This window comes from Ostrinia furnacalis, unplaced genomic scaffold (genome assembly GCF_004193835.3).
Source record: "Ostrinia furnacalis isolate ACB-3 unplaced genomic scaffold, ASM419383v2 OfSCF7458, whole genome shotgun sequence".
NCBI classification, from domain to species: Eukaryota; Metazoa; Arthropoda; class Insecta; order Lepidoptera; family Crambidae; genus Ostrinia; species Ostrinia furnacalis.
Window position 1 is genome coordinate 167783 of NW_021137697.1, and position 18524 is coordinate 186306.

General features: G+C 36.1%; 1 protein-coding gene across 1 annotated transcript in view; it reads left to right on the top strand.

Annotated features, from left to right (window-relative positions):
- The window catches only part of LOC114364674 (collagen alpha-1(V) chain-like), a 38990-nt gene that overhangs the window by 12166 nt on the left and 8300 nt on the right, over positions 1-18524 (top strand). Inside the window, exons 2-18 of the mRNA XM_028320905.1 lie at positions 1405-1453; positions 2196-2221; positions 3189-3326; positions 4427-4621; positions 5005-5163; positions 6075-6192; positions 7241-7333; positions 8116-8177; positions 8678-8884; positions 8988-9131; positions 9548-9637; positions 10002-10236; positions 11357-11428; positions 12101-12204; positions 13038-13130; positions 15196-15315; positions 16972-17102. Of these exons, the coding sequence (XP_028176706.1) occupies positions 1405-1453; positions 2196-2221; positions 3189-3326; positions 4427-4621; positions 5005-5163; positions 6075-6192; positions 7241-7333; positions 8116-8177; positions 8678-8884; positions 8988-9131; positions 9548-9637; positions 10002-10236; positions 11357-11428; positions 12101-12204; positions 13038-13130; positions 15196-15315; positions 16972-17102 (2036 nt within the window). The remainder of the gene's footprint in view (positions 1-1404; positions 1454-2195; positions 2222-3188; positions 3327-4426; positions 4622-5004; positions 5164-6074; positions 6193-7240; positions 7334-8115; positions 8178-8677; positions 8885-8987; positions 9132-9547; positions 9638-10001; positions 10237-11356; positions 11429-12100; positions 12205-13037; positions 13131-15195; positions 15316-16971; positions 17103-18524) is intronic.

The following is an 18524-nucleotide window of genomic DNA, read 5'->3' on the forward strand; positions in this document are numbered from 1 at the left end:
AGTTATTTTTTAATATTATAACCATAACATACAATAACCAGGAATTTATTAAAATATTAGTAATATTAAGATTACAGACGTATGATTACACATAAATCTAAATCTACTCAATAGTTAGTTCAAGTTTATTGCTTCCATAATAGTAATACAGGTGTTTTTGATTATCGTTAATTATGCCGGTCTAATTAAGCGCATTTGGTATCACAATATTATTCACAGGCACTATTAAGTGAAGTTAAAAACTCATGCCACGAGCACATCTCATAAAGAATGACTAGAATTATTGACCCATTCCCACGACATATTAAACTTCACCTCCAAGACAAATCACTAAAACTAAACATTACCTAAAATCACCATAAAAGTGTTCATTTAAACACCATTCCCCTAATTCTAATTATACATTCCGTCAATTATCTGAGACATAAACATTGGCCTCCATCTTATCTGGAGGCGTGAAGGTAAACAACGAGCGAAACTGAATGCTTTGGGACACGACATAATCTCATTAGGGGGCTGTCCACTTGTTGTATTGATTACACTGGCTTTTCAGGGTCTGATTGAGGTATAACAGTATAATATTTAAGTAGAAAATTACTTAGGCTGAGTTGCACAACCTAACTTTGACCGTAACTATAACGTTAACCGGTGCTTTTGTATGAATTTTGACAGATTTTTTACGTTTTCTAAAGTTAAAGAAAGACTTAGCGTTGTCAGGCCTCGTACTAGGTGGACCGATCTGGTAAAGGTCCCGGAAGAGCCTGTATGCGGGCAGCGCAGGACCGTTCATTGTGGAAAACCTTGGGGAGGCCTTTGTCCAGCAGTGGACGTCATTTGGCTGAAACGAACGAACGAATATGGTGCAACCCAGCCTTATTGGTCTTAGCGTAAAAAGGTTTGCCTAGTTAGGTCTAAGGGCATGTGGTATTTATAACGATGACGCAAACCCTGCTTGAAGAAAATGTTTCAAAGTGTTTAAATATTAAGCTTGATATTTGAAATAGGTACGAGTAACGTACCATTCCACACTTATGTGGTGGTAATAGCTGTTATTTTGTAACAAAAACGTGTATTCAACGTCATGTTACCTGTACTTACTGTGTTTTTAATTGCATCGTTAGGAATAAGCACGTTACCTTACCTATTTAAAATTTCAGGCATATTCGTCCTTACCTTCATTGAACACACTGATTATACACATTTACGAGATGCTAATCAAACTGTATTACCATACACTAGAGGTGACTTCTTTCATTAACAAGCGACCTTTATATCTACCAGCAAAATTGAGAACGCAAAAACCTTTTACCTCCCCAAAACACGTAGCAAATCAGCACAAAATTGTTATCTTGTTACAATTCCAGCATTCTATAAAAAGTATCTCACATGAAATTTCTTTTACAGGTAAATCCTGAGGAGAACCGGCTGCCTGTAGTGTCACATTCTTCCCCATGTAAGTAGGTTTTCATATATTTTCCCCCGATACATCAATCTCACTTGACACATTACCGGAAGTTACTTACTTATCCTAACTTGGAGATGGCTTCATATTTACGAAATGTTTTTCTCGTGTGAAATTCTCATGTGGTGTAACATTGTTATACGGTAAGAGGAGTGATACAGAATTATGTACAGACCACGAAATGTCAAGGTAAACACTGATTCGTATTTAGTTGAATTAAGGTGCGATTTTGCAAGAAAAACTTTTGATATTCCGTTGACTGTACATAGATTCTATAATTTATATGAAACATAATTAAATATTTTAAGGAAACGCTTACATATTATGTATTTACATTTAAGAAAACAAACTTATTTCACATAACACTTCGGTATTATGTGAGGATATCAATCTTTATTAAACTTTTGGTAAAAGTACCTTAAACATGACAAAACAGACACCTCTAATTACCGGTATACTGGTACTTAGCATTACCTGAAATCTAATTTTGCTGATCAAAGGACGATTCCTAGGATTACATTAAAAATCGAAAACACGTTGTCAAAGAGTTCCTGAGTAATTTGATCTTGAAGTCAAAAACTTTAGGCAAGCTAAGTGAACTAATTTCATAAAGCTGAAGTTTCCCAGAACGTGTTCTAATTGAATCATCTTAATTATCTAATTACCAAAAACTAAGCGTATGATATTTTAATCTTGCCAGAAATTAGTAATTTCATTTGCTCTTCCATTTCAGTCTACATCGGGGAAAAAGGAGAATCGGTAAGTTTTTTTTGTTCCTACACTAAAAAGTCACAAGTAACAAAAAATTAAAGCTACGTAAGGGGTAATGACATCACAATAAAAGCCGATATACAGCCCAGCACACACTGCTGTGATGTTTCCCAGCTTTGTATAAAACGCGAAAACTTCCCCCTCACTAATTCACTTTGTATCGCGCCAAAAATCCAAATTTCGCACTCAGGGAACCGTGAGGAGCCGAAATAAAGCTTAATATGCATATGCAAGAACGGAAACTGTATACATTATTTACATCAAAACGGGTGTATTATCTAAACTGAGATCAGGTGACGGTGCGAATAGCCCGGCCCTTCCGCTGGTCCGATCCGGACTTCGGGCAAAGTCAGTCAGTACACAATCACGCCAAAACACTCCTTATACTGAACAACCTAAGAGTTAAAGTGGTCATTCAAAAGACCACTGTACAGCTTCAGCCTATTCAGTATTGTACATTCACTTCAACAAAAGGGTGAATCAACAAAAGACGTTGGAGATAACGTTACGAATTTGGTTTCGAATGAAGCTTTTGATCAGATTACCATAATCACGAGGCTCTTGTTACCCGTGTTTCTGAAAGTTGTAAAGTTGACACCTTCTATTTCGTTAAGTGCTTTTTCATAATTCCAAGTGCTTTTTATAAAAAATGATCGCTTCTATCAGAAATAACAAATATGCTATATATTTCAGTTTCAAAAGACTTATTTTTACAAGAGGCGCAATAAATAAACACTTATTGAGAAGAGATTCACAAAGTCAGTCATTAGTCAGATACCACGCCATACCTTCACACTGATAACTTCATATTTGAATTACATGAATCAATTAAAACAGATTGAAATGTGTCATAATCCCTAGGGCTTCCCCCTTCACAGTAGATTATAACAAGTAAACCCTTGATTAACCTTCAAGAGTAAACCTTTACAAAAACTGTCTCTCGTTCCTATTTTAGATACAGTCACCGGGATACTGCAGGTGCTCCCCAAATGATGTCTCACAGATCCTGGAGACCACACCAGAATTGAGAGGACCCCCCGGTCCACAAGGACCTACTGGTGCTGATGGGACCACAGGAGCACCTGGGAAGACCGTGAGTTAATTTTCTCCTTTATAAATGTAGAATGTAGATCTGATTTCTTTTATGGACAACAGTATTATAGGCTTTTGAATGATTTCTTTTATATTGGTAACTGGTATTCGGCCTTATCCCGTTTAGTTAGGGTGCAGAGTTTGGGCCATATCCTCAATTTTTTCTCTGGTAAAAAAGAGAAGGTCATACTCCTGCAGTAGAGAACTAGAAACAAAATCACTTGATGATGACGATGTTTTTGGCAAATCCGACGCTGATTTAGTAACAAATTCACTCAAAGACAAGCAAAAGATAATAAAGTACTTAGGATTTCATTTGGGAATGTCGTTAGAGAACAATATAGTTTTCTATTACCTCTAGCTGAATCTAAATTGAATATTAAATCAGACATAATAGATGTATACCTCATAATGTTTTTTATTGACCAAAATCGGATTTACTCCATTTAATATTAATGGGTTTTTCTCCCTGCCGAATGTAGTAAGAGTATTTCATTTGTATCAGTAACGAATAAAATACTGACCCAATTCACTACAAAATAAGGTCGAGTAAATCCCCATTTCCATCGTATTATTTTTCAGTTCCGGTTACTTTACCCAGGATCACTATAAACACGCATTGTCACTGTACATTGTTTAAGACAGCGCCGAGGGAAATCTCACTTCGCTACTACTACAGTTTTTCACGAGACAACACAAATTATCGGGGGACCCGACAAATTGTTGCTTACAAACTATAGTGAAAATTGGTCCGACAATATTTGGAAATACGCTTTTTATCAGCAAACTCCTGTACAGACATCTCTATTAATATCAGCGATAGTTTTCACACGTTTGTGTACGTCAATAAAGACTTGTAAAAATACTTGTTTCTCGTCAGGACATCGACAACTTTGTTATCATGTAAATTCTTACCATTATCATAATCAGTGCAATTTATTTTTTTATTTCGTAATCTTCATAAAAAGACAGAAACAATTTAAGGATGTGTAGTACCTACATACCTACGAGTCGCATGTCTGAAAAAGCCTTTGGTATCTAAAGTAGTTTGAATAGTATTTTCTGTGTTTGTCCCGTTTTGAAAATATTTTCTGTTTGTAGGGTCAAATGGGTGATCCAGGACCGCCAGGGCCTATAGGCCTAAAAGGAGATCGAGGAGAAAGGGGAGAATCGGGCACACCGGGCCCTGAAGGCCAGCCTGGGCCGAAAGGGGAACCTGGCCTTGATGGTATCCAAGGCCTCCAAGGCCCACCAGGTCCACCCGGCCCTCCTGGAGCAGTGTCTTCTGCTCTGATGGTTTGTTCCCATGGTTTACTTTTCACTGCTGCATGCAAAAACCGTATTACGTAAAATTCTGCCGCTAAACATAAAAAAGGAATGATTAAAATTAATGAAGATATTGATCGATAAATTTTGACTTCATGGTGTGAAAAAAACCTTTGAGTGACTTTGGGTCTTCTTATGGTCTTATAGTATGAGAGCAAATAACTCGAAATTCCAATTCAATAAGTTAGAGATTCAATAAAGAAAAGAAATAGTATTATATTATTATGTCAGATAAGAGATATCCCTTTTGGATGATATATAAGCACACAAAATTTCACTTAACTCTGATTAGCCTGGAACGTTTGTCAGCAACTACATTGTTTACTATTCTAAACGATAACATTATTTTCTAGGAATCAACGGTATTATACGGGTCTGGTAACGGTGGTTTACCTGGCCCTGTAGGGGAAAGGGGACCAATGGGACTTTCCGGTCCTCAAGGCGAAAGGGGATATCAAGGAAACAAAGGGGAAAGAGGATTACATGGTCCAAAGGGAGACAAAGGTGAAAGGGTAAGTTAAACTATGTAAAATTAAATTATATTTTTTATGAAATTGTAAGATAAGTATTTTAGATTATAATATTCTCTAAATATTATTTTATGCTAATTACTTCTGCTTTATATGATTAAATTACGTACACGAGTGTTTGATTAGAATAAAAAAGTTTCAAAGTGACGGAGTATTCCCAGAAAATAATAATTTTATTCACTCATTCAGTGTTGTTTCGAACGTGAGATCGTATCGTGTCTAGAGCAATTTAGTAGAAGTAATTATCAGAATGTTTGATAAATCAACTCTTATGATTAATTCATGATGTCCTGAACAAACAAACTTCATTGTGATTAAATTCAAAAATAACTTCCCTGAAATACCTGACAACGAATACGTTTAATTAAGACTCCCAAAATGTAACATGGTATGTATACATAATATTAAAAATGGTATACTTACGTTTTGTGTCACAAATAGGTACATACCTACCTTTTATCACCATCTTTTTATTACGAGTATTATCTATTTTCACTAAATCAAAACACGTGCGTCTGCGAATGATATGGAGACATACGTTACTAGTATTTATATTCAAGACTCATAAAAAGAATTCCACATAATCCGTATATGAAGGCGCTCAAGTGAAAAAATGTACACGCGCTACAAACATACTCCATTCATTAGACGTGATATTTAGACGAATTTTCGCAGCGAGAAACGTAACAAACGAAAACAGGTGGGGGAAATAATCCAGTTACTTACGACGTACTAGAGAATGGAGGTAAACTAACAAAATCAAAGTGAAATCTCGCAGACCGTCACTAATTTTGTAGGTTGGATAATAAACGGGACCGAATGCAATAAGAGCCCGGTTTGACCCTCGTAACGTAGTGTTACCTTCGACCCTTAACATTATAACTATGTTACAGGGTTTCATAGGCCTCAGAGGCCCACATGGTGCTAAAGGCGAAAGGGGACAGCCGGGCAGAGACGGCACGCCCGGCCTGCCAGGCGCCCACGGCCGACCAGCTGAAAAAGGCGAAAAAGGTACGAACTAACTCGACCATCAAATTTTATGTTCACCATGACCCTTATTTATTCGCAAAGAACGCGTTCGCGAGATTTTAGGGCTTCATAGTAACGATTTGGAAAATCTTTATTTCTTCGCACTAGACCCTTGTAAGGCCTCGCGCTGCACGCCAGCTTTTATTTATTATTGACGTTCCTTTTTACGGTCGACGCTTACTTTTTTATTTTCAGATCGAAAGTTAAGAGGTTTGTTTATTTATTTCGGAGTCCACTTCGCTTCTGAGGTGTTTTTTTATTTGACGTTTAAAGGGTTCTGATGAAATATTGAATGTTTTCTGACAGTTAAGGCGATTAGTGTCCTCAATCCGCGTGAAATGGTCATTTTGTAAAGCCTACTCCTCTTTTACTGCTGGACAGAAATAGTTGAAAAAAATATATGTTATACAACAGTTCAAGGACTACATTTGACACGTTTGAATTTTTCCTACGTCTCTTTGTTGTGGATTAAAAAAATAAATACGGGACATCGATTTTTTACTTCTATTCCCTACTCCTCCCAAACGGCTATGTTAATTTTAAAGATTTTTGCACGAATAGATTAAGAATTCTTTAATCTTTNTTGAACGCTCAAAAGATTGTTAAACAATTCCATTTCTAATTCATGTAATTACAATGTAATATTAACGCTCATGTAACTTTCAAACACGGGTCTTTCTTCAATAAATTCTTTAAGCAAGTTGTTGCTTACTTTTTCTGGAGTTGGCCTTAAAGTTTGAAATTTACATATGTAATTACACACTTGTATCTATGTTTTAGTTTCGAGGGTCGTGGTTACGGTCAATATGGTTCCATTATGGGCTAAACATAGGCCAATATGATTCCAAAACTGTATTTCCAAATATTCTCATTAATACACATCACATTAGAAATAAAGACTTATTCTAACGAAGCTGTTATTTAATCTGATTTATTTAAAAACATGTTTTACCCCACGTTTGTTGCTACAGCAACAAGGACTGATTTAGCTAGAACTTTTGTATATTACTAACTCAATTTATTTCTCTAGGTGCGCGCGGTCTGCCCGGTCCCCCCGGGCCTCCGATGCCTGTACCAACAACGGTATCAGAAAATACTATTACAACGGATAATATAAGAAATGGTGAGTTTTCCGAATTCAGTATCAATATTGAGATATTTATTATTATTTAAGGCATTTGTTATTCTTAGTTATTTATTTATTTGTCTGTGTTGGGTCGTACCCTCGCCAAAACCTGTCCAAAGATGAGTGAGGTTCTTTTAATTTGGGTTACGAGGATACTTATTCTCATTGACCTAAATATTTTTCAAGGTTTTTGTTATAATAACTGGTGAGTTTGTCTATAAAATACTATAAGATATATTTAATAATTATTTTCTTTTTTAGATGATTATAAAATATCGGATTTTAATTTGTGACACAGTAATTTCGATATTATTTCACCTACAAGGTGATTGGTTTTAAAGCCCAATCCCTATGTACTAATTAATATTGCAAAACCTCGTTATAACTTGAACTTTCGATTGTTGGAAGTTAAATTACCTAAGTTTAAGAATAAGTTATTATATTGGGTCCGCAGAATTTTAATTATTAATTTGTAACTTCTGAATCGAAGTCAATCATTTACTTTTGAACGAAGTAATCAATTAACTTCAAAAATAAAATCTCCAAATGAGTTACTACGAACTTCTAAAAAGCGACTAACCCTATTATAGTCCACTGGATCTTCATTAAATAGCCACTTTAGGACGATATTTAGAAACTGTCCTTCAAATTTTATTACTACCTTTTGAGTAACATTTTATGAGCATGCTCCAGATATCTATACTAATAACTTTTCTTCATTTTATGGGTTTTTCCTAACGGATCCTGAATATAAATGATGTTTTACGTAATTTTGGCAGCGGTTCGAGACCCACAACACTTGAAGGCACTGAAAGGGGACCGAGGGGAGAAGGGGGATAAGGTAACCTGACAGGTTTTTTATTAATTATTCTTACAAAACTTTACATCAATTACTGAACTAAAATTCAGTCTCAATAAACGTTATCTATAAAAGTTCGACGAGTGATATTGTTTATAAGGCAACTTGAGACGGTATTACAACTCGCAAAGATTGGCTACAAACAACTTTACCAAAGTTAGTTCGTTGACTTAAGAAACAAAAGTCAGAATAAATCTTAAGTTAAGTTCAGTAAAATAACGTTTAAGTACAACACATTTAATAAATTGAAATTATATTCTAGAAGCAGACTTTCCTATATCAATAATGATACTTTTTATTACATTTCCAGATCGTTGAGTTGATTAAATGAATGAAATCTCTAGAGATTTAAGCTACTTAACATAAAATATATTGACTTAATATTACAAATTATTCAAATGCTTTCAGCATGGCTGTTGACACTTTTATTGCTGATTTGATTAATGTTCCCGGGTATAATAAATGTTGTTATGTAATACTAGGGTGAAAAGGGTACGAGAGGCATGGAAGGACCACAGGGTTTCCCGGGTAATGACGGGAAACCGGGCGAGCGAGGGGACATCGGGCCATCTGGGCTGCCTGGAACCCAGGGCCTGACGGGTCCAGCTGGCATTAAAGGAGACAAGGGAGAAGCGGGTCCCCCAGGACCAGTGGCAATATCAAGGGACGAAGCGCTTGTATTGACGAAGGTAAAAATTTTGCAACCTTTTGTTTAACAATCAAAGGTTTTTCATAATTACTACTATTCTATTTACTAAGGGTCAAAGATCATAATTATGTATTCTTTTTTAGGGAGATAAAGGCGAATCAGGGCCACGGGGTAAAAGGGGCCACCCTGGACCACCTGGCCCCAGAGGTCCTCCAGGCCTCCCTGGCCCGCCAGGCACACCTGGCACTAATGGACCTTCAGGAGACATAGGCCTGCCCGGATGGACGGTAAGACAAAATAGTACCGTGTTTGACAAAAATAGTGAATCAACAAATTATACATTATACTAAAAATACAATACATTAATCCTTACTAAGTATTTCTTGTTGTAACGTCTCTTACGACAAAAAAAACATTATTGTTTGACTAACTAATTCCCGTTTTCACCATCAATCCCTCAATTTTAAATGACCCCTATGAAAACAAATAACAGGCATTTTGTTTTTATAGAGGTCACTTAAAAATTAGGGATTGATCGTGAAAACGGGCATCAGACACCTAGGTAGGTATATCACTATTAAATATTTTACTGTAACATGATAAAACCTATATTTACAGCCCAATGTTACATTGTTACACTATTTTTTATCACTTTTGCTGCGCTAAAGAGACAAAAAAGGTTTATTTCAAGTATTTGTCACAGGGTCCACCTGGGGCTGCCGGCCAACCGGGACCCCCAGGGCCTAAAGGCGAGAAAGGAGATTCTGGATTAAATCCATTAGATTTAGAAAAGGTAAGCTATTTATTGTCCTACTTGTCTTGTATGATTTACTCTATGTTATTTATACATCGCTAAAACAAAGACTACAAAGGATAAAAATAATAGCAGACATTGACAAAAAATAATTTGTAACGATAAAAAACCATCAAATTTTATGGGATCAGAAATAAGATCCAATAAAGTGACTTTGTTTCCAAAACGATGTCTTTATCTTTTTTGCATTCAATAAGACATTTACAAAGAATTTCGTGTTATTTGATGTATCTGGCTCATTAATCGAATCGTTTGCCGGCAAAAAAAAAGAAAAACACCACGAAAAGGTCTGGGGAGTTGCGACCACGAAACAAATGAATAACGACAGTCCATTTATTTAAAGATAAAAGGTGAGAAAGGCGACCGGGGTTACGACGGGGCCCCGGGCGCGCCGGGGAAAGAAGGGGCGAGGGGGCCCCCTGGGCCGGCTGGTAACCCGGCGTCGAATGTGAAATACGTTCCGGTGCCTGGGCCACCGGGGCCCCCGGGGCCCCCGGGCCCTGCAGGCGGCCCTTACGAGGCCCCGGCCGATACATTGACCGATAGTCCAGGGATTAATCGGCGGGAGCCGGGCACAGGTGAGCATTAAGAACTTTTCAATGAATAACGAATTGGTTTTTTATAGCCTGATTCCGGACCTTTGTTTCGCGCGTATTAGCAATTTGCCTTTATTACCGACTAGCTTTCCGCCCGCGGCTTCGCCCGCGTGGAATTTTGTCTGTCACAGAAAAACTTTATCGCGCGCGTCCCTGTTTCAAAAACCGGGATAAAAACTATCCTATGTTCTTTCCCGGGACTCAAACTATCTCTATGCCAAATTTCATCAAAATCGGTTGCGAGGTTTAAGCGGGAAAGCGTAACAGACAGACAGACAGACAGACAGACAGACAGACAGACAGACAGACAGAGTTACTTTCGCATTTATAATATTAGTTGGGATGGGTTCGGGAGGTTGAATTAATTTACCTTCATGTTCATGTATGGTTAGCGCAGAAGAGATTACATTGTACTTTTAAAGCCTACTATAACAGTTTTAATTTAGTAAAAGTAAGTAATAAGTTAATAAGTTTAATATTAAGAGCGTTGTAGCAAAAAGTTGGCGTTCGAATTTTAGGTTTTTATTGCTTGACGTCGCGTAGTGAGTGCGCAAACTGCATTTATCTGTACAATTTCAACGCTGCGTCGACTAAAATTGGAAGTTTTGTCATAAATCAAGCTTACGAAAATAATTAATTTTACTTAGGCATTGAAAAAGTCAAAACATAATGGATCAATAATTACATCATTGATTGCTGGTTGATTTCCATTATTCATTAATTCATATTTGAAAAGAGTGTTCATAGGATTTTTAAAATAAATAAATAAATAAAATCTTTATTGAATAACTTATTTGACAGTTTAAACTCTAGGCTAATCTTATGCTACAAAAGGTAAAATTATACCAGTGCCTGAACTAGGAAATTTCTTTCCTGTATGTATGTCCTGTAAAATGTTTTAATACTGAAACACATAGGAACTTACATTAATTTGAGTTAAGAATTTGTGTAAATTATTAATAATTGAAAAATGAAATAGAGTTTACACTAGTTTAGGAGCCAGGGTTTCTATATAAAATATTACAGTGTAGATATTACATCAATAAAAATATTATTCTTCTTATTATTATTCTTATTCTTATTCTAATCATATAATTAACAGGAAAACAACGCAACCCGCTCAACATTCTGCGAAATCTAAACCACTTAGTGCAATTCCGCCCAGAGTCATACGGTTAGTACATAAACTAATTTGCCAGCGAAATATGCTATTAACCAAATAAACCTGTTAACTATCCATAAATTAAACGCAATGGAGTATCAAATACAAAGTTTCGCGCTCTATTGACCATTGTTACTGAACAAGGAATTAATTATTGCGAGCTGAAAATCTAATTTACAAGAGGCGTATTTACGTGCACTTGGTACTCATTCATTAATAATAATTATAAACAAATGACAAACGCTTTATCTTTTTATTTACGCCACTTTACTTTAACCGTGACTTCTAGTCACGGTGTTGTATGGAGTTTGACAGACTTTTGATGTTTGTTAAAGTAAGATGGTGTAACCCAGCCTTAGAGTTTTTCTTATTGTGTGTGCTATTTTTAGTAACGAAAGCATATTATTTTGTTGTTTAACTGCTGCCTGGAGTGGTAGTTAGCGTAATAGGATACAAATTAATACATGCTGCTTGCTTTGGGTTCAAATGCTGTATGAAGCAAATATTAATATAAATAAGTGACAGCTTGTTCAACTGACAAATAGTTGTGATAAATTAATTATTGTTGTACCTAATCTCTTACAGAAAATTACTTTAAGATTAAACCACTCTCTAGATGTTGATTATCTTTTTGCTTTTAGCATTTTGTAGGGCTATGATTTTAATTATATCGTTTTGTTTTAGGTTTCTTAGATCCAATGGGAGATAACTCGGAATTCGATGATGACGAAGATGGCAGAGCTATAGTTGGGACTATCATATTCAAAACTACTGACTCCTTACTCAGGGTAAGTTTATTAACACTTACTTAGGTGTTATTCGTTGGGCGAGTGATACTTTGTTGAGATCACGAATAGCTCATGTTTCTTTTATACACACTTTGCATGTGCTCAGTACGCCATAGTGTCATATTATGTGACTATTTTAACAAAGATTCTCGGTCTTGCTTACCAGAGTGAAAATTGAAATTAGTTAGAAATATCCTGTGTTACCATTTCAAAAACATTTTCTTCTTCTATCCGTGGCTTAGAACAACATTTCCGATTAAAAACAAAATCATCTGATTATTCCAAAACCACTTCAAAACCGTAATGAAAGTGCCATAAAATGCCTTGGAATTCCAATCCAAACAATCCCTATCGACTTACTAATAAGCCATTATACAAAAGTATCTAGTTATTTCGCGGGTGGAGTGTTGCACTACGGTTCCGTGACTTAAAGCTATTTTCCCGCGGTCGGAATCCTATTAAAGCGATGAATCTAGCTTTTATTTTTTATTCCATTTATACTAAATACTTGCCTGCTTCTTTAAATATACCTTTGGAAGGTTGCCGCGCCAAAAATACTCGTGGAACCAAGGCGTATTGGATTTTCCGAATCAACATTTTTGCTATGGCATTTTATGGTAGCTGCAATCATAAAAATAACATAAAGAATTATATACCAGTTAGTTACCTACTTGGTTAAAACATTATAATTTGAGTTAAGGCTTTAAGACTAATTTCTTGTCTTGAGAGAAAGAAAATACAGCAATAAACGTCTCTAGACGTAATTTATTTTCGTTTGAAATTACTTGTGTTTTATGCTGAGCAAAAGTGCTATGTATGTTTTATTTTCTCAGCTGGGAGCGAACACACCTTTAGGAACATTAGCGTACGTGATACAAGAGCAAGCTTTGCTGGTTCGCGTCAACACTGGATGGCAGTACGTGGCGGTAAGTTACACCTTGAGTCGCTGATTTATTGTAATGTAGGTAGACCTCCTACTTGGTGTCCCGACGACCTGGTGAAGAAGGTCGCGGGTCGAAGGAAGCGCCTGGATGTGAGCAGCGAAGGATATTCTGAGGCTTTTTTTTGACCAGCAGAAGAAAAATAATCTTCTTTATATGGCTGCCTAACAATCACTACTTGTTAGGTACCTACATTGGATTTTACTATACTACAGATTTGCCTATTTCTATCTTCAAGTTTTGATGTAAACTATCACTAAGTTGGAGTAAGTATTACTTTAAAAAAGTAATGAAAAGATTAAGGTCCTATTTACATAAAGTACCATAACCAGATAATAATCTGGTTCACGCCTCAAAATATTCATAAATGAAATATCATTTTAGTATGTGCTAGGACAATCAGCGTGTTTAATAATACGCGTATGATTCTTCAAATAGTTCTACTATCAGTAATATATTAGAGTGGCAAATAATGTTTCCGTGAACGACTAATTCAGCGCTATGGCATATAATTATGAAGTAATTCTACTAATTGGAATGTCCCGCTATGGACAGTCAGCTTTACGAAATTGTTTTATAGTTGTGGTATTAAAATAGGTACTATTTACTGCCCCATTAGTATGTGATATTTGTAATTATCGTTAATAGCTTAAATTAATGTGGTGTAATAAGGTTCAAAGTTGTCAATATAACACGTATGGTGCCGCTTTTTAAAGGACGTAGCACACTTATCAACCCGGAAAGGGATCGTAACAGTATCAACTCGAGGCGGTCAGTATCTAATATGCGTATCTAGTATTCGTTCGTTTCAGCCGAAAGACGTCCACTGCTGGACAAAGGCCTTCCTACTGCAACGCACGCTTATCCGCACTGTAACGTAAACACTTCGCCTTGCGGTTGACAGAGCGCGTGCGAAAGGCGATACGGTTTTGATCTCTTACCGAGTTGATAAGTCTGCTATGACCTTTAATGTAAATAACTAAGGTCTTTGGTTGTCCTTATTAGTACGTATTCTTCCATTACAGTAATTTGTTGTAATTTTAAGACTGAAACTGAAAAAGGATACATTTATTTAAATGACCTAGTTTTTGGTAAATAACCGTCTAGTAACTAGTCAATTAACTCAAAACCTAAATACCTTCTCCAATGCCTGTTGTTCATTTCATTTAAATCTCATTTCTCTCTCATAATTTTATTATCAGAGCCTATTAGTGTAATACGGGTTAACAAGTCGTAATTTAACAAAATGAAAGATTATTTTGCGTCGAAACAATCTTTCTCATGAGTATGATTAATCTGAAAAAATATTTTAACAAAGAGAAAAAAATATAAAGTTTACTCTACTGGGAATAGCAACCTCTTTTACTTTGCCAGCATTATTTAAAAGGAACTTATTCTTTGTCCCATCGGGTAAAGCCTTGAATAAGTTAAAACCATTCCGTGTAGAATCAACTGTAAATATTATCCGCTCTAATGCGTTCGCATTAAAGTTCTAAATGGACCGTACTCTTTGTAACTGGATACAGAATATGCTCGGGAGTAAGGACTGAGCTTCATTTGTTTAAGTTATAATCTCCTCATTTTTAGAGTTTTTAGTAGATTGTTTATGTTTTATAAATCGGATTGAAATTACTGAAACAGTAGATTTGTAAAATTTTCTGTACTTACTTACTTTGATTTTTCAAGTAATTCTTCGTGTGCACCATAAAACTATTCTTTTTCTACGGCTTTTTAAAAATTAAACCCATAAAAAGTAGACCTAGATAAAATTAGAAGCGTTTTCTAGAATTAGCCAAAGAAAACTCTGTTATCAGACATTAAATAATTTATTGTGTGTCAGAAAAACACGTCTTAAAAAGTCAAAATTTGTTTTCGCAATAATATCTAAGTATAAACATAATTAAACTCTACCAGGAAGAGAAATGTTATTCACCCTTGTTTGCCATTTGAGGCGTGTAATTTGAAACATAACACTGCAATTTAACTAAGTTTTAAACTAGCGTTACTAAGTAGGAACTGTGGAAGTTGATGCTAATTGTTTTTGTTCTAGATGGGATCACTTCTAGCTATCCACACGCCACCCAACAGCCCAACAAGAGTGCCAATACAGAACATTCTAGAAACGTCTAGTCTTGTTCATCATAAAAATCAGCTGGTGGAAGGACCGGTGGTAAGTTTTTGACAAACTTATTTGCATTACTTGCTAACAATTTTTGTAGGGTACCAACGCAAAAAAAACCTTTCTCTGTACTATTTGGTCAATCACTTTTGACTACTGATTTGTATGCAAAAAGTACGTACCTATATTAGCCACTAGTATCACTCCCTTTTACATAACAGAGGGTCCTTGTTGCATGCTTTATATTGTATTTTCATTTTTCGTCCTATGTAGTATAGCAGCTTTTCTACAGTTTTACTTAATGCGACTAAATCCTTGTAGTATCAAGAAAGTGTTAATCCTTACTATTCCATGACAAATATATTATTTGTATGCATATTGAATGATTGAATGCATATTGTACGAATGACGCATGTGCAAAACAAGCCCCGATCACGTCTCACAGCTATGTGAATATCCCTTCACGTATTTATGTATTGATCCATCGCTGCCCAAGTTAACCCCTTCGCGACTTAATAAACTGGATTTTGACGCCCTCAACTAACTTAATTGTTTAGGTGCGTAACCCTATTTCGTGGGAAAATAGGAACAAAGGGACTAGAATTCCCTCAGTGCAATCAGGGCCTTGGTTATTTTGCCCGTTGATTAGCTTAGAGCTTGTGATAGAGCTTTGACCTTAACGAGCCTGTATGTACTTAGTTTCCAAGACGTGAAGAAATTGGATTGGATTCGGAGAAATCCTGGATGTGAATAAGAAATGTACTAGTCTTCTACGAATGTTATACGTAACTGTATTGGGTACTCATTAAGGGCCAGATTTCTATAGCAGTATCCGGTTTTACAAATCTGGTCCCTAATGAGTGGGAAGGTAAATGTGATTTTGTGTAACTCTTTGAAAGTTAAGTAGATTAGTTATGCGTAGGTTCTATTCCAAAACAATTTCTTTCATTTGTTTAGTTTGCTTAGATATTTAACATATTATAAGAATGACCATAAATACTTGTTTCACCCATACTAAAAGTTATCCAGAATTCATATTTTAATTTTAGTAAAATAAACTTGTTAATAGCGCTACCAAACTGGACATATTGCCCCATTCTATAACTTATTCATTCATAATGTTAAGTTCTGTTAATTCCTACCATAAATATTGGCTTTGCTTTGAACCTGTATTTGAATTACTATAGCATCGGTCAGTGATTGATGAGGATTGGAGATGGAGAGCGATCGTATTCAGACGATGCGGGCTATGTATCAGAACTCCGATAAAAGGAAGGTGCGGCAAAGGTTAACGACTTTCAGAACTTTTGAATGTGTTCGAAATTCAACTTCGTTCTAAAATCAATGTCTTAGAATTCATTTTTAATTTTTAACCATCAAGCCAGTAAGATTTAAAAATTAAACTAGTGACGGTCATGGGTAAGAATTACTACACAGAATAAAAAATAAATTGGATTTTTATAAGCTTTGTGTTACTACCAATACACTAGATAAATAGTTATATTTTATATCAAGAAATGTATCTAACTAAAGTTCTTGCCTAATTGCAATTTAGAAATAAGCTCTTTTCTAAGCGTTTCAGCCAAATAGAACGTTTGTGTATTTAATATTGATGTTATTTTCATCAAGTTCATTTTCTCATCAAAATCAATGCAGAAAAATCCGAATCAAGAGATTTGGTTTTTAACATGGCAACATTGTCACCAGTTGCGACTGGCAGCACTGAACGAGCCTCACACGGGCGACATGCACGGAGTGAGCAGCACCAACTACGAGTGCAGGAGGCAAGCCCAGAGGGCTAACTTGGAGGGAAACTTCCGCGCGTTCGTGTCCTCGAGGTAAGAATGGATGTAGTTCAGTTATTTAAAGTTTCGTCAGTCAATGACCTCTGTAAACGTGGCCGTTTGGAGTTTTATAATGCATATTCGCTCGCGAGTCGAACGTTGTTCGCATTCGTTTGCAGATTAATGCTTCAACCAGAACAACGAGTGCAGATCGCCATCGAATAGTGTGTGCGCGATCACGGCGCGATCAATGGCCAATGCAATGGCGATCTGCCCGCGTTGGTGTGGTAGAAGCTTAACTTGGACAACGCTCGCTCGTTATTACGGCCTACTCAACCGTAGGCCCTTTAAAGTCGGTGCAGTAGGAATTTTTCTCTTCACTCGTATGTTTTCGCTAGGTATCGATCGAATTATTTTGTTCACTCTGTGGAAATGCATTATGCAATTATGCATACTCCTTGGGGAGTAATTGTTGTCAGTTGGCAAGTAACAAATGAGTATTTTAATTTCTCCAACGTAATTCTTGTGAACGTTTAAATACCCATTATGACCAAAATAGGTATAGATAGGTAACATAAAATTTTAACATAAGTATGACGAGACTCGTTTTCAGTGACCGCTAAAGTAATATGAAGCCCATTATAGTTCAGCGTACTTATCTCCACCCAAACGAAAATGCAAAACATATTATTTTCCACGCGAGGGGACTATTCCGTAACTACATATTATTTCCCCAGTCTGGTGCCATTAGCAGAACCCTTACAGAGGATGTGCTGACACGTTATCGGAGAGATAATAGCGACTTAATTCTACTCGTCGTTATTGCTACATTAGCGAACGATTTCGAGATTGTTCCCCATTAAATCGGTCTTCGGAGTTTTGGTGATAAAATGAATCTTGATTTTAATCCGACTAATTCACGGGTCTAATTCACTAATTAGATCCTCAAACTAAATTACATAAAGCCTAAATACCTTGAGTAGAATATTAACATAATTTATACTTACAAAATTATACGACTAACAGCTGAACAGTTACAACAGGCACAATAACCATTAAAGATGGTTGAGTGCTAATTTCTGGAATGATAAAAGTATTTTTGTGTTGGATAGGCCATTTACTCGTATCTAGGAAGGCTGCTATTACGTCACCAATAGCAGCGAAACTCAATGAAAAAATTTGAAACAAGAAAAAATACTCCAACGATTTCCAAACGTACGAAGTCACAGGCACAGCCAGTTGAAAATGAAAAGTATCAGGGAATTTCCTCCTTCAAAGGCCGTCAAGTTCCAAACCATACAAAGCCGGAAAGCTCGGGTTTAGAAATCTAATTCAACTAATCGATGCGAGGCGCCGTTTGTCAAAAAGTTACAAGGGTTACTCTAGGCACAGAATAAGTAATAGTACAGGTACAGAAGGATTACTCCGCAAGACGATTTAAATAAATGCGAGTCTTGCTACGACGCGATACAGTGG